The following is a 17226-nucleotide window of genomic DNA, read 5'->3' as shown; positions in this document are numbered from 1 at the left end:
GTTTGGCTGGTTTGGTTTTTTTTTTTTTTCCTTTCTGTATTGTTCAGTGGATTTTGTATTTCTTTTTATGCTGCAATCTCTATAATACCCAGATCTATTCACATATACCAGTACGATCTAACACAACTAGAAAATGACATCATACAAACTCCCATGTTCCAGAAATAAATAAATGGGCTAAATGGAGACCTTGCAGTAGCCAGACAGGGCACCCCTGAACAAAGCAGTGCTGGGGTCCCAGCCAGAAGCCCTGCTCAGGTCTCTGCTTTTCTCATCTGGGCTCTGCTTTCCTTTGCTCCACTTTAAACTTGGAATAGGACTAGTTAAACCCAACGTTTGTACACGCACAAACTAGCAGTCTAATCACAAAGCATTTTTTGTGCTTAAACCCAAAGCTAAGGTCTGAGCTACTGCATTTAATAAAGCACTTACCACTTTTTGGAGAGGAACAGGTCAAAATCAGAGTTGGCTATTCCTCCTCAATTATCCTTTGACTGGAGTGATTCATTGATCACATAACATGTCTGTGTGTGTTTTCAGACAACTTCTCTATGGCTGTATTGGTGGCAAACACACAGCTTGTTACCAATTTTTCTTTACAGTAAATATTTGACGTGTATCAAGTCCTTTTCTGCTTTGATTGAACTGCCAACTTGCAAACTACCTTGAGTAAAGTATCGAAGCTGTAGTGAGTTTGGTAGTCTAGCAAATGTTTTTTTATCTACCTAAAAAGAAATTTGACATGTAAATTCAAAGGGAATTGTGTTAGAGAATAAGATTTTTTAGGGTGCCTATGTAATATTGAGAATTCAGGGTTTAACTGAATGTCACAGCAACCTAGATTTTGTTTTATTTAATTAAAGTGTGTGTTTCTATTAGTGGATCAAGATCTTTGGACAGCCCAAAGCACAGCAAGTGATCATCTCTTTAAAACAGACAAAGCCGCTATGACTTAAACATCCCTGTCCTCTGAACAGTCGGCAAGGAGCCGGTGCGATAATCTTCCTACAGTGGTCGGTTTGTTCTTGGAGTGACTTCTTCACCAGAGGGCTCCGGCTCAGACAAGTTTTTGTTGCTTTGACTGTGCTGGGTCTATGCATAGCCACAGCAAACCGAGCCCAAACACAAAGCAGTCTCTGCACCACAGCTACTCCATCCTTGTGTGGTTTTCCATTTCTTCCTCTTGCAGTCTCAAGGAGACCGATCTTGGGCTCACATTGCTCTTGTTGGCATCCCAAAGATTCTTGGAGGCCACTGTAATGTCATCGCTTTTTTCCCATAGGACACATGTGGAAAATGGTGAAGAGGAGATGTTAATGGCAGAAGATCATGGGCCTGATGTGATTCATTCTCAGAATTTTAGGAGGCAATGTAGCATCAGCAGAAGCAGTTTAGCGTATTATCACTGCAAGGAGGAGGAGAGAGAACATCTGATAACCCATGAGAGTTTGGATTATTTGCCTTCACACAGCAAAGTTTATAAGAAGTGGCTACAAGAGAAAACATACAGGTAAACTTACCTTAAATACTGTTAAGTTACCTCTAAGCTATGGGTAATTTGGACAATCCAGGGAGATGTCTGATAGCAGAAGGAATTAAGAAAACGTTATTGATAATTTCTGAACATAGGAAAATAAGAGAATGTAGAAGAGGGCCAAGTGGCAAGCAACTTTCATCAAAAGCATTTTTTGAAAGTGCTTATACCTTTGCTCTTGACAAATTACTGGACATGCAAAAAAAATGTTATTAACTACTCAATGTATACAACTTAAAACAAAGAGACTTTGCAGAGATTTGGGTGAATGTTCTCTTCCTGAGACTTTTACTGAAATTCACTGTCTCTTAGTGTAATCTGCAGGAAATGTGGCATTTGAATCTCAGTAGGGGTGCTCTAGTCCTAGATGGTACTAAAAATAAATCAGAAATTATTAGTGTACATTTATTATTAGAAGTATAAGTTTGTGAAAGACAGAAACTAGAGGTAAAGGTTTACACACTTATATGACAGGTGCTCAGTGCATTAGTTGCAGTAGAAAAAAACAGGAGTTACTTTGAAATGAGTTTGGAGTGCTCTACTGAATGCTTAATTACTGAATCACATAATTGAATTTTGAGATGGCATCAAACAATCAGCATCTGAAAGCAGATTGCAGTGCTACTTAGACATGAAAAAAAACAAAACTGAAACAAAAAAATCCAACCATGTTCCTTACCCAAATGGAAGTGGCTTTCACCTGAAGGTAGAGTTTTGTTGAATGTGCATTTTTTATAGAGATATTGGCAAAAACAGCCTCTTGCTCATGCAGTCATGGTTAATAATGAAAATGCTCTAAAAATGGAACTTGTGTGTTTGTGAGAGGAAGCACGGAAAATAGTCCTGTGCTTTAGGCTGAGAAGTAACTGTGTTTTCCTGTTTCTAGAACAGAGTGGGATCGATGGCTGCTGATGGGGCTAATTGGCACAGCAGTTGGGATGCTGGGGTTTTTGACTCATCAGATAATTGACTGTCTCATCAAATTGAAATGGGACCTAGTGGAAAATTACCTGCAGGTGAGCAAGAGAAAGTCAGAGTGACCTCTTCTGTGTTTGTTTATTAGAAAATCCACATTGTAAAGTTTTAACTGACTAGAGGTGCTGCCTGTCTAGGTGGGTGTGGACATCAGATATCATGCGGTGCTTTGCGTAGGCATGCTTTGGTGTCCTTTGCGACAACATAGCCTATAATACAGTATAATATCTGATGGAGTTCTTGTCATGAGATTGATGAAGGTAGTCTTTAAAATATTGTGGCCTTCCTCTTCCTCCTTGTACATAAGGTGCACATGCCGCTTTAGGTATTGTTGACGTCCAAGGGAAGAGATTAGGTTTCTCTTAAGGTACTTAGTGAATGTGGACCTGGTATCAGATACGTTATTTCCTTCTATGTCTGGGGGCAGCTATCTTTTGCTAATGCCATAATAAATTATTGTGGAATGATTAATTTGTCCTTGATGGGTATCATCATCTCTGTGATAATGGGGATGGTAGTGGTAAAAATCACTGAATGGCTAAAACCAATGTAAATGTTACAGCATCTCTACCCCTGACTGCTTGTTTTTCTCTCCTGTAGAGAGAAGCAGGTGGTAAAATTTTCACCTGGTTTGTGATATCTATGGTAGGTAGTTTGAATACTGAAGAGCTTCTTGTGAGAAAGGGGCTTTGAGTTTTTGTTCCAGCTGAATCCTGACCAGGGAGGGTCAGGCATCCTGTCAGCCAGTGCTGCAGGGAGCCTGTTTAACCATCAAGCAAGCATGGCGTGCAGCCAGCAGACACAGCAATTTGTGCAGAAGGGGTCCAGGATCTGGGCTGACAGTGCTTTTGTGCTCAGCAACGTTGGCAAGGAGCTGCTGGACATGGTTCACAGCACCCGGAGGAGAAATTACCCCTAAGCTGAGGCCACAACCCAGAGCGAGCTCCTGAGGGACAGTGCAGCTCTGCAGATTTGGGGCTGCAGGCAGTGCCTGGGGCCTCTCGCTGAGGAGAGCAGGGCAGATGAGCTCCTTGTCTGCACAGATATGGTGGGATAGCTGACACTGCTGGAGCGCTGCAGTGGCTGGATACAGGCTCTTTAGGAAGGACACACCGGGATGGCGAAGAGGGGGAGTTGCCCCTTTTGTGAGAAAGCAGAGGGAATGGATGGAGCTCTGCTTTGGGACAGATGAGAGTCAGCTGAGAGCTTGTGGATCAAGGTTAGAGGGCACACCAACATGTGTGATGTGGTTGTAGGTGTCCGCTATAGACTGCCAGCTCATGAAGAATTAGACAAAGCTGTCTTCAGGCAATTGGAAAAAGTCTCATGTTCACTGGCTTAGGTCCTCATGGGAGTCTTTAGCCAACCACCCCAGCATCTGCTGGAAGGACAACACAGCAGGACACGAGCAATCCATGAAGCTTCTGGAGTGCGTAGAGAACAACTTCCTGATAGACGATCAAGAAGCCAAAAATAGGACATGCTCTGCTCGACCTCAGACTTACAGACAAGGAAAGACTGGTCAGGGATGTGAAGGTTTGGGGCAGCCTTGGCTGCAGTGACCATGAGATGGTGGCATGCAGGATCCTGAGATGAGGTGGGGGGAAAACAAAAAGCAGGATCACATTCCTGGACTTCAGGAGAGCATTTTGGTTTGTTCAGAGATCTGCTGGGAAGAATCCCAAGGGAGACCATCCTGGAGAGAATAGGGATCCAAGATAGCTGTTTTTCAGGGATTATCTCCTCCATGGTGAAGAACAGTCCATTTCAATGAGCAGGACATCAAGCGAAAGGTGGCAGGAAGCTCATGACAAAACTCAAACATAAAAAGGAAGCATACAAGAGGTGGAATCAAGGACAGATGACCCAGGAGGAATACAGAGACACTGTGTGAGTGTGCAGGCATGGGGGTTAGGAAAGCCAAAGTGCACCTGGAATTGAATCTGGTAAGGGATGTTGAAGGTCACCAAGAAAGGAAGGAGGTGTCTGCCTTCAGGTATATCAGCAGCAAAAGGAACACTAGCACAAATGTGGACTTGTTGTTGAACTAGGCAGGGGACTTGGTGACAAAGGACTTGGAAAAGGCCAAGGTACTTGATGCTGCCTTTGCTTTGGTCTTTACTGATAAGACCTGCCTTTAGGAATCCCAGGTCCCTGAGACCAGAGGCAAAGTATTGGATGAGAATAATGTTAGAGAACATTTAAATAAAATAGACATGCACAAGACCATGAGCCCTTATGGGATTCACCTGCAAGTGCTGAGGGAGCTGGCTGATGTCATTGTAAGGCCACTCTCAATTATCTTTGAAAGGTCATGGCAATTGAGGAGAGGTTCCTGAGGACTGGAGGAAGCCAGTGTCACTCCTGTCTTCAAGAAGGACAAGAAGAAGGATCCAGGGAACGACAGGCCAGTCAACCTAATCTTGACCCCTGGCAAGGTATACAGCAAATAATCCTGTAAATGTTTTCTAACTGTATGAAGGACAAGAAGGTGATTTGGCATAGCCAGCATGGTTTTACAGTGGATAACAACCTTCTACAATGAGATAACTGGAGCAGTGGATGTTGTTTATCTTGACTTTAGCAAGGCTTTCATCCCTGTCTCCCATAACATCGTCCTAGGCAAACTGGTGGGGCATGGTTTAGATAAGTGGACGGTGAGATGGATTCAAAACTGGCAGAACAGCTGGTCTCAAAGCATTGTGATCAGTGGCCCAAAGTCCAGCTGGAGGTTGGTCACCACAGGTGTACCCCAGGGGTCAATACTGGGGCCACAGCCTGTTTGATATCTTCACTAATGACCTGGATGATGGGACAGAGTGCACCCTCAGGAAACTTGCAGACAAAACCAAAACCGTAAGGAAGCGGTGCTTGATACAACCAGATGATTGTGCAGCTCTTTGGCCAACAGCCTCCTGGGCTTCATTAGAAGGGGTGTTGCCAGCAGGTTGATGGAGGTGATCCTTCCCCTCTGTTCAGCATTGGTGAGACCACATCTGGAGGAGTACTGTGTCTGCTTCTGGGCTCCCCAGTTCAAGGGAGATATGGACGTGTCTTACACTCTTCTGTGGAATCAAGATAATGGAATAACGCTGCCAACTGCTGAAGGACAGATCTCAATCACTTCACTGAGATGCTAGGGAAGACTTATTCTGTGGAACAGTTGGAAGCTGAATACATCAGAGGGAATGTCCAAGAAATGAATATGTTTAGGTTTTCCATGAGGAAAGCACATATCATGCTCTTGGAATATTATTTCCCTGGGGTTTCTTATGTGCAAACTATGTGTATGTTTATCAAATACAGAAACAGTGGACAAATACACATGCATACATGTATATATGCATTTGTATGTATATAGATGCGCATGTGTATATATACACACTAACGTATAAATAAAGAATATATAGAAAGAAACCACAGTGTGACTTCAGGGCACCACAACAACCATTCCACACGCTGTTGGTCCTGTTGTTTTATAAAATCTGTCATATTGTATTAAACTAATATAGGGGGACAGGAGGTAAGCTCTCACAGGCTCTGACATCAGTACAAACATGTAATTCCTGCACTGGAAGACCGACCTATCTAAATACCTCCTTCAGCTGCAGATGAGCAAAACTAATTTTTGTGCACTTTGCTTTGCTGTTTGGCTATGCTGCACAATGCACTTACAAAAACCTTGATGGGACATGCTGCCGGGAAGGCTGCGGTGGCCGACTGTAACGCTGTGACCTCAGAAATGCAAGGGATGTGTTTGACCTGTGCGCACAATGAATCACAGCTGAGCGCTGTGGAAAGCGGCAAAGTATGTGGGAGCTGAGGAGTTCTGGAGACAGCATGGCTGTGGTCAGCCCAAGCACAAACAAACAAACTGAAAACCCAGGGAGACTGAAATGTGTTTTTTAAATGTGAGAAGGACTAGTATGAGAGATGTCCTTTTGGTTAGAATAAAGCAGGAAGGAGCTTGCTCACAGATATTCTATAATAGCTGCAAATTCATAAAGGTAATTAGTGATGTAAGACTTTGAAGCCTCCATCCAGGCAAAATGTCACCTGAAGATACCATTTAGTGTTTTCTCGTGCATGTTCTTAAGGTCCTTCAACTGTGCTTCTAACCTAAAAAGGGCCTTGATGAGTAGCAAGGTATCCTTTATAGAGATAGGCAAGAAGTCCTGGAAAAAAACCCATGACTTCACTCTGAAAGTCATCGTTCACCTTACCGTTACCCATTCCCGTCCTTCTAAAGAGCCTGCACGGCTTGGTTTGTTTTTTTCCTATGGTACACCTTCTGTCCACAGAAATCTGTGGGGCAAAAGATCGTTAAAACGCAGGACCTGCTATATGGGTGCTGATGTACTAATCTATTTGTCACCCGGACAGGATGGCAACATCCACATGACCTGGCTGTGTGTGCTTGGGTCTGGGCTGGCCATGGTGGTTCTCTCTTCAGGCTCAGTACTGGTAAGTGTTACATCTCCTGCGAAACAAGCCTGTAACACTGTGATAAACCAAATCTCTTGCTCTTCAAATACTGGTTAATTCAGTATTTTATCTAAAAAACCCCCTCTATTATACAACCCAATTGGAGCGGTCTTTCTTGGCCTTCAGCCTAAAGCTGGATTCCACCGCTCGTAACTCTTATAAAAGTGTTTGGGGTGAAATCAGTGGTGGTGGCGATGCAATTTACACTTAGCATGTGGTGTTTATAAAATAAATACAAGTGGCAGCTGGTGTAACTTGTGAATACTGGGTGTTTGGAAGGGGCCTAAGCCAAAGACCATCAGTTCGTATAAAAGTCACTGTTGGTTTTAGATTGATCTTTTAGCTGTGCTATGTGAGTATCGCTTGCAGCCCAGATCAGTGCTTTTATGAGGCAGCAAGGCTAAAACATTGAGCCTTTCTGTCATTTACTGTCCTGCTGTGTTCAATTTAATTATAGGCAGGCAATTAACAGCATAGGTGAGAGAAAAAGTGAATGTTTTACTGAACGTCCCCCAAAATCCAGCAACGGTAGAAAAAGGGAGTTTGCTGTTATATGGGTAATAACTGACCAGTTTTAAGCTATCCGAAGTGAACTGCCTGGACAAATCATGCAGGTTCACACGTACACCCTGCCCCACAGCCGGCCTGTGCAAAGACAAGAGGCTGGCCGGCTTCAGGCATCGGGTGGGATGGCAGGGCGCTGGGGCAGGGCTCTCGTCAGTCGTTTTCTTCTCCCAGTACACTTACAGCAACACTGTTGGGAGCTTGAATTTTTGTGCGTAGCCAGAAGTTATATGCGTATCTATGTCATCTGTTAATTCTGGAAAAGTTTGTTCATGAACATAGCAAGGTGAGGGCTGGACTTAAAAACAGTGTCCATAGATGTCTGTAACACATCAACATAATGATTGTTGACTCTGTTTTGGGTTTTTTCTCTCTTTTGCAGTTCTTCTGCCCAGCTGGTTCACCGCTTGGCTTGCCAGAAATCATTGGGTATTTGAATGGCACTTCTATCCAACATCTTTTTAACATCAAGACCTTTTTGGGGACATTCGTCTCATGCGTGCTGGCTGTAGCCTCCGGGCTTTTCTGTGGGCCAGAAGGTCCCATGATCCATTTGGGGTAAGAAATAGCAGAGAAAAGTTAAAGCTGTGAGGCTAAGGGTATGGGTTTGCAATGTCTGTCTTGGTGGTGGCGCTGGCTTAAAAAAATATCCTACACTGGGAGCTCTTTTCACCTTTACTGTCCCCTCCTTCACATTAGCACAACTGTTCATGCCGTGCAGTGAAGAAAAACATTTTTTCATCGTGTGTTTTAAATACTGGCTTGGTTCCCTAGTATGATTCCCCGTGAGGCTCGGCAAGCAGTTATCTAGACAACTGCAGTCAGTTTTGTTTCTGAAAGCAGCCTGTCCTGCAGCTATGACCTGCCGGCTGCTTTGCATCTCATAAAACTGCTTTTACCTGTGCAAAGTCAGTATAAAAATAAAGCCAGTCTCAAGTGGCTGTGCACAAAAGGGGCGACATTTCTAGACCCACCCACACAAGTGCTGTAGGTGACTGTACAAGGTGAGTGGTGCCGGATGGCCAGGCCCTTGGGGTCCGTGTTTCCAGCTTACAAACACGGCAGCGGTTGGTGCCAGCTAAGGGCGACCACAGAAACCAGGCGCCGCTTTGCAAGCTCTGCAGGTGGCAGATTGCAAGTCAGGTTGGAGCCACTTGTTGTTCATGCGGTAGTGTAGTATTTTCTTTCTAGGTAGGGAAAAGTAGACTTTATAGTCTTTTTAAAGGATAATGTTTTTTTCACCCCTTGCTATATAGAAAGAAAGAGAATCCCCATCACCCTATCACAGTGCAGGGCCTTTTGAGAAGGGGAGAGGAGGGTTGCCCAGTTCTGCGCTCTACGTCAGAGTGGTTCTTAAAATTTACTGTCTTGCAATACAGCCAAACTTAGTAAGGACTGCAGGCCAGATTTGGGACTTTTCCCTTTGGTAAGTGACATCATTTCCTTCATTCATCATTTAGAGGAGAATCCTGCTGCACTTTATTACCATTACTAAACCATATCTTGAGTAGAAATGGTAAAATTGGTCTCTGTTAATATGATATAGATCGTCTATTGGCCGATTTGCTGGTCTATTTCTGATCCTTTTTGGTTTTGGAAAGTATTACTCCTTGAGGTTTGTTCTCTACCTCTTCGCCACCCTGACCAAACCTCTCCTCCTCCCCACCACCCTTTCACATTTTCTGTTACTCCATGGGGGTTTTTTTATTTATTTATTTGCACGGAGGTGCAGCACACTAAGGGATGATGCAGATGTTCAAAAATAGGAGCACATGGTTAGTCAGAGGCAGCCACAAACCTTCCAGACAATGATTACCAAGGTTTAGCTCTCCCTTTAGGTTTCTTTTGTTTTCTTTGCTTTCAGACATTTGTCTCCAGGAGCTCAGAGACTGCAGCTGTGATTTTTTTTTTTTCTTTGTGCTGGGTTGGTAACAGTGATGCGTGAGCCAAAGAATTGACTCATAATTCCATGAAGAAAGTCAGTGCAGTATTAACATGATGCCTTTTCAAAACACAGGAATTAAGAGCTAGTTTAATTTAATTTGTCTGGAACCTTCCACCATTTTTATTAAACATAAACACACATAAGTTGCTAAAAGCCTCTGAGAGATTCGTTAAGACCCCTAATTTAAGTCTTGTAAAAAAGTCTTCCAAAATTGTACAATGAATAGATTTTTCATTTCACTGAGGGTTTGGATATTTCCCCCCCCCCCCATTTCAATGTAGTTTGAAGTGCTGCCTGGGAACACACTGTAATAATTTAAATCATTACACATCTTCTGTTAGAAGTAGAGCTGTTCTGGCTGCCGTGGTCATTAACCTGGGAACAGATGATTGAAATGATGGGCTATAGCCTGATGTGTCACCACACTTGGGCAGACATTAACAAGCAGTTCTTCAGAAGGCATTTCATGGTCTGTCATCGCAACACTCCTTGCAAAAGACACATTTAAGTCTCTGAGTCAAGAATCTGAAAGTCTTTAATAGCCTCCTGCTTTATGTCAACAGGACTTTGCGTATTTAAAAGACACGTTCAACATTTTCCATGTTTAAATCTGTTGAAACCAATCTAGCTTTGCTGCTGCATGCCGGCTAATGCTCTGTCCTCCCCTGCCTTTAAACTGTGGCTGATTTATGAATAATTTACCAAAAGAGTGCTCTCAATTATACAACATCACTTTTAGTGCTCTCCTGGGTTGTGGCCTGAGCCAGCTGCAGTCGGACACCCTTGGCGTCCACCTCCCGATCTTCACCAGGTTTCGGAATTCAGCTGATAAGTAAGTGATGGCCAGAGCTGTGGGGCTCGGGGAGGGGGGGCTGCCCCACCACCCACCCTCAGCACCCTGGGGGCGTGCGGCAAGTCACCAGCGAGCCCATTGCATCTGGAAGGGGAGAGGAGATGGTTCTGCAGCAATCTTTCAGCCCTCCTGCTGTTTGTCGCTTTGGAATAGGGAAAAAGCCACCCGCTTTAATTAAAAGAAAGTAATTTAATTAAATGACTTTAAAGTTCTGTAATTAAAAGAAAGTTCACAAGTTGTTTCACTGAACGCTTGTGAAATAATACATTCATACTGAAGACCTTTTCCCATTGCCTTCTGGGTTGTATAAGGAGGGAGAAAAATGCAGGATTTTTAGACATAGGCTTTATCTGCAAATTCACGATGCTGGCCCAGGAAAAAAAGAGGTGATGAGGATTGCACAATGTGCACAGAGGGGCCTTGCTTTATTTGTCTAGTTTTGAAAAAGTAAATTGTTCGTGACACTTTTTAAATCTGGTTCTTCTCTGCTCATGCCTGTCTGCGAGATAACTCCGGTAAGCTCTCTCTTGTGAACAGTTCTACTGAAATTAATGAGATTAGTTTCCAGAAAAAGAAATTACAAACCAGTTTATGTTGTCTGGATGGTATTTATTGTCATGTTGGCATACAAAACCCTATACAATACTGCTTTTTTTCTAAAGCAAGGAAAAAAAGAAAGACCCCCATGTGTTAATTTCCTAAAGAAAGAATACAAAGAATTCAAATGAACAGTCACTGTGAACTATCTGTAGCTTAAAAGAAAATTGAAAAGCACTGAAGGGAAGATATGGGATCCCCTTTGCCTTTCACCTTTTAAGACCAGTCATTTAAATAAGTCTGAGATGTGCTAGTTAAACAAAATGTTAGTAGTGAAGAAACCAGCAATTGCCGTAAGAGAAGCAGCAAGAACTTTTGTTTTTCTCTGCAGAACCAAGTTATAGTATAATTAGAAAGAAGCATTAGCTTGCAGTGAGGAACCATCCTGGGAGAGACAGGTTGTGTGGAAGTCCTCTTTACAGAGAGGGTTGTTGTTGAGCAGCAGAGACAAATTTCAGTTTAACTGAGACCTCACTTCTTTACAAAGACCAGGACGAATGACTCCCACTCCCCTGGTATTTTTTGGAGTTATTAAATAGGCTCAAGAGATGTACCATCTCCAAGTACAGGCACAGGCAGAGCAGTAACTCAGCAAGCGTTAGGATGTTGAAGAATCTTAAGATGTCCCTCCATCGGGCAGCTGTAATGGATGTGTAAGAGGGGTCCAATTTCATTGTTGTTACTACTGGTGGGACACGTAACACGTACAACTGGCTGGAGCAAGAAGTTGGAGATGTCCAAGCAAAGCTCACCCAGCTTTTACTGTGGTGTGCAGTACCTTTTGAGTTCCCTGCTGCTGGAAACAATGTCACTGTGAAGATACAACGTGTAAGTAAAAATCTGTGCCCAAGAGTGTCTAACTCGGCATTTGTGAGTTGGGAAATATCCGCCATAAAGTTCCCTGTGTAGCTTTACTGGTGGGCTTTGTCAAGGGCCTTGACACATGAACTCTCTAATCTTTTCCCTTATTTTCTGTCCATTATCCTCATTGCTGCCCATCTTTGAACTGATAAAATTTGTGGACACCACACAGAAGTCAAAAGGGCCCTCTAACGTTTGGAGATGACGCTGATCTTTTGGGGTTTTTCCTGAGAATGTGCCATTTGTTAATATTAAAAATACTCAAGTGTTTTGTATACTTGTTGACTTCAGCTAGTACAGAATGCTCAATATTTCTACAAATTATCCCTGGGGCTGCAGGTAGCACAGCCAGAGGATGCAAATTTTATAAACTGGTGAGCACTAGTGATTAGTGCATTATAGGTACAGCATCACCCCGGTATCCCCTGCAACGGCTGGACTTGAATCCAGTTTTCCAAGGCAGAACTCAAATCATAATTTTAATTCCTCTTTCTATATCCTTCCCTCTGTTTTGCACACCATGGCCTTCCTTAAAAATGCATCGTTTGATGCAGGATGCTGTTTTCAGATAATGAAATTGATGCTTTGGAAAGAAAGTTACATTGTGTGTGGGAAAATTAATAATAATAAATGTATAAAGGAATACTGCCCATTAATGCCTTTCTTTACAATACTATAATTGTTTTTATTTTATTTTTCTTTTGTTTTTCTTTTTGCTTTTGCTTTTTCTTTACTGGAACTGGCTCACAGCACAGATCTCTGCCATTTGAGCTCCTAGTGCAGCTTACAGCAACAGAAGTTTGTTGCTCTTTGGGGTGTTTGTGAGCTCCACGCCTTTATGGGGAAGAAGACAAGGCACGTACGTTCCCCGTGGGTTTCTCAGACATTTACAGACAGTGGTGTGTTGAGCCTACAGGCTCTGGGTCTGTACTCTCATTATCTAGTGAATCCCAAACTTTTTTCCCTGCAGTATTTCACCCCTGTGACTGCACCGCTTCCAGGGTGTGAAGTGGTGGGTCTTCCTGGCGTTAGGTTGGTCCGCACTAGTTCAGCAGCTCACTGGCACGGCGTGGTGGTCCCTGTGTGATGTTACAGCATTGACAGGTTTTTTGTCAAGGCCAGAGGTCAAGGTGGACAGATCTGAACTCAAATCCTGGAGATGAAAGGTGCTATCACAACCCCAAAATAAACCATGAGCTCTCTAAGTTCATCCCCATAATCCCAGCTTTGACAGGAAACAATGTTTCTGGAGAGTTTTTGTTTCTGTTTTTTTTTTCCCCTCCCTGTTACCTGAATTTTGACTCCACTACCTGTTGCAGGCGCAGTTTCATCACGGCTGGTGCAGGAGCAGGGATTGCTTCGGTATTTCGTGCCCCCATCGGTGGGCTCTTGTTCACACTGGAGGAAGTGTCTTCGTTCTGGGACATCAGGCTGGCCTGGCAAACCTTCTTCTGCTGCCTGATGGCTACCTTCACTACAGACTTACTGTCCTCCTCTTTCTATGGGTTTGTTTACAGAGGTCATTTTGGATTTTTTGAAGCAGAGAAAAGAATTATATTTTGGGTACGTACTGTGTGGGTGTGGGTGGGAATAGATGCTGGGTTTTAGGCTTCTCTCTTTCAGCATTGTTGCTGGAGGGGTAGGGGGGAAGGGGGACTGAGGAAGGGAAAGGATGCTATATGTACCATTATCAGATCAGTGGTTATGGAAGCCTTCACACTTTACATCTGGTAATCCCTTAGATCCAACGCAGAGCTGTTGTGTGTTACCTGCTTAAGTAGAGAAGTTATAGTGCAAGATGTGCCACAGCAGTCATTGCCTACTAAATGTTATACCTGAACCTGACACTTGCCTGCATAGATTAGAGTTCTTAAAGAAACACTGAAGAAGTTTAAATTTTAGTCATAGTTATTTCATTCCTAATGAAAGAGAACAAATAGACAAAGCGTCTACTGTTTACTTATTAGCTAATCGTACAAGTTAGTGAGATAACCGAGATAACTGCATTGATGCTGTAGAGGAGAGGGATACTTTGAAGTAAAGGAAAAAGCAGAGAAGCTCTTCAATAGGGTGTCCTCTCCTTCTGTGGTTGGCTTGAGCTCTCCGTTGTTGCTGCAGCCACTGCTGTACTGTGCCTCTGTTCCTTGGCGCTTACAGATTAAGCATTTGTAAACATATAATCACTGTTTGTTCCTAGTTACACAACAGAGGTGACCTTGAGCCTTGGCTACCTTTATTTTATTCCTTCCAGCACGACAGACCTTTGATCTTTGAATTTCACCTTATGCCTACCTAAAAGTAGTTGCTTTTATTATCATGTCTTTCACTCATTTTTATTGCAAGATGATTCAATAGCGATGTGCAAATATAATGATCTTAATTTCTTCTTGCCTAAATACCGTCCTTTGGTTTTGACTTGAAAATTAAGTAGAGAGCTAGAAATCAACCCCTGGTCTTCTGAATCCCAGTCCACTTTCTGCTACTAAGTAAATTTTTCCTAAGGTAATTCCCTGATCACTTTCATTGATCTCTGAATTTATTCTGGCTTGTATCTCTCTAGCAATGCAGAAACCAGAGATGATATTTTCCATAGGTAGTCATACCTTGGTTGGGAAAATGGGCAACATTGTTTTGTGTGCATGCTACCTGATATAATGATTTTGCATGTGCTATGCAAAAGTATTTGAGATATATTTGCCTCACCACAAGTTTAGCTGGGGCAAGCGGAGAAGACATTGGTTGTCAACCCAAATTTTTTTGTGGACCAGCTCACAGTGCAGTCCCCAAAACAGTTGCAGTAACACAACCAAGAAGACAAAAATAGTTGCAGTGACACAACCAACAAGGTAAAAATTTGTGGTAGAAAGGTGGGACTATGTGGACAGGGAAGAGGTCAGGAAGCCAGCTTTATTGCTGAAGCCAAAGTATTGTGTAATGGACAGCTGCATGCACAGGGGAGAGTGGATTCACTTCAACTGCTATTTTGCAATAACCATTGCTCTTTTAAAACTCCTTTCAGGATGTTTTTCTGAAAAAAACCCAGTGGATTCTGTGTCCTTCTATCTTCTCTTAGTGTCATTAGCGGGAAAAGCTAGCTAAAATTATTATCAGTGTGACTTTTGGCAGGGTTCAATAGGTTTTGGCCCTCAATGTGGTATAGATAACCAGAAACATTTTCATTTCACTGAACACTGGGCTCAGGGGAAATTTTGCTTCTTTCATGTTTTGTGGCATTAACCAACACAGTTTACAGTGGATAAACTATGAGTTGAAAGCTTGTGGGTTATGTTTCTCAAGAAAACTATTTGTTTTCTTTAGTTTCACTGTACCCAGCATAAGGTTACAAGGGGAATTTATTGTATTCCAGAACATGAGGTTTTCAGGAAGCTTCACTTTATTTTCACGTAGACCATTGGATTATTTGTAAAGGTGAAACTTGCTCTGTAGTTAACAGATTTTTCTTGATGACTAGCCAAAGCCTGTGGCTGATACTATGACAAAACCAAACAAAACCCTGTGCCATCTTTCATTCCCAGCGCATGGAGCAGTCACTTGACTTTATCTTTATTGCCACACACATGCAGTGTAATGTGCATATATTGCTTTAAAATGATCATTGCAGTTTTCCCTTAGGAAAAACGGAGGCAGGGAGAGAAAGCAATAAAATCATGTATGCCCATTTTTAGTTTTAATGCAGGATTGGAATTAAGTAGAATATAATGCAAGATATTTCGATCCTGCAGTAAATAAAACAGAATTTTTCTACTTCAGATTAAGCTACTTGTCTCTGAATTTCAGCATCTTAAACATTAGATCTCTTTAAATCCTTTGGAAAAGGATGGATTTTGTTGCAGCTATTAGTAAAAGTAGCATTATTAAAGTTTTGCTTAGTACCTAGAGTATCTACGTATGTGATGGTTGTAGACCTGATTATAAGTCGTGTTACACCTTAAGCGTCTCCCTGTTCCCTGCAAGTGTACCTCCAGGTGTTGGGCTGCTTGTCCTGGGAATGGCTGCTGGGATTCTTCCTCTTCCAGACCCAGTTTCTCAGTCTGCAGCACCCTGTGGACCAACTCTTCAAGCCTGGCTGGATTTTGACCCTGGCACTGCTCCTCTTGGGAAATACCACCAGTGTTTAGTACAGCCACCTGGTGGGTTTGTTAAAGTCTAGGCTGGCTCTAGCAAGAATAAGATTAAGGGTCAAGAAGAAGAGGAGGAGGGAGAAAAAAAGAGTTTGAACAGTAAGAGCGCCTGTGCACTTGCTCAAGCAATTTAAGGAAGGCTGACATTTTCTCCTCTCTGCTACCCCAAGATTATACCAGTTTAGGGTTTGTGGGTTTTTTTGCAGGCAAGCCTTGATATGTGCCCTTATAGCTTTTTGCCAGCTAGCTTTTTGAGCGTTTTGTGATCTCTTACTCTGTCCAGATCCTACTTTGTCCAGACAAAAAGCTGTGTAACTCTGAGCCTGGGCTAGGGAAATAATATCCTCACAGTTTTTAATACATTGCCACCGATCTGTTGACCCCTTTTTGTTGGCTGGAAGATAAAATTAAAATATGATATTGCTGTCATCATCGCTGCCTGTTGAGGAATCAAGCCGAAACTTCAATTACTACTCTAGCTGCCAGATTATATTCTGCATTTGTGTTTTTTTGTTCTGCAAGTTGTTCCAGATCAGCATCAATTTTCAGTTTTACTTAAATAAATTTACGTGTAAATGATCTCAATGCACATGGATGTAGGTTGACAATAAATGAACTTTCCCAAATTATGATGTAGACATAGACACAGTGAACAAAGCTGTAGTTTAGCAGCCTTTTGAAGTATTCTTTAAGGCCAATATGTCATGTTATTTGGATGTAACCTGAAGTGCTGAGTGCTTGCAGTAACTGCAGTGCATCATAGAGGTTTTTGTTATGTGTGCCAACACCAGGGTCTACCTGCTGGTTCCAATCCTGTGAGGTGTGTGCAAGGAGAGTGCACCATCTCTCATGAGATCAGCTTTAGATTAATTAGCTGAGCTCCCTAAACCACAAGGAAAGATTTATTTCCTGTATGGAAATTACTTTGTGGTATCAGGTTTTGTAAGAGAGGGTGCAATATTTCATGCCATTGGCAGGATGCTCAGAACATTTTTTTTCTCCTTTCTTCAACTCAGGTTAAGAACTTGCTGGACATGAATGTCTTGGCCTTCGTTCCAACCATCCTACTTGGACTGCTTGGAGGTCTTCTGGGAGCTCTCTTTGTTTCCCTAAATATAAAGATTAATAAATTACGTATGCAGTTCTTTAATTCAATTCCAAAATCATCCCTTAGAAAAACAAGCAAGCTGTTGGAAACCGTGCTCATCCTTGTAAGTAAATAATATGGTTCTCTTGATTATATAATGTTTACAGTGGCTAATGAGGGCAG

The 17226-nt window shown here is 42.6% G+C and overlaps 1 protein-coding gene across 1 annotated transcript in view; it reads left to right on the top strand.

Moving 5' to 3' along the window:
• The first annotated feature begins 1259 nt into the window (after positions 1 to 1259).
• LOC129202279 (chloride channel protein D-like) overlaps positions 1260 to 17226 on the top strand; it is an 81045-nt gene continuing 65078 nt past the window's right edge. The window contains exons 1-7 of the mRNA XM_054814754.1: positions 1260 to 1510; positions 2421 to 2550; positions 6893 to 6973; positions 7941 to 8116; positions 10243 to 10335; positions 13134 to 13377; positions 16973 to 17167. Of these exons, the coding sequence (XP_054670729.1) occupies positions 1260 to 1510; positions 2421 to 2550; positions 6893 to 6973; positions 7941 to 8116; positions 10243 to 10335; positions 13134 to 13377; positions 16973 to 17167 (1170 nt within the window). The remainder of the gene's footprint in view (positions 1511 to 2420; positions 2551 to 6892; positions 6974 to 7940; positions 8117 to 10242; positions 10336 to 13133; positions 13378 to 16972; positions 17168 to 17226) is intronic.

This window comes from Grus americana, chromosome 2, assembly GCF_028858705.1.
Source record: "Grus americana isolate bGruAme1 chromosome 2, bGruAme1.mat, whole genome shotgun sequence".
Lineage (NCBI taxonomy): Eukaryota > Metazoa > Chordata > Aves > Gruiformes > Gruidae > Grus > Grus americana.
The sequence above is the reverse complement of the archived record's forward strand: the minus strand, read 5'-3'. Positions and strand labels throughout refer to the sequence as shown.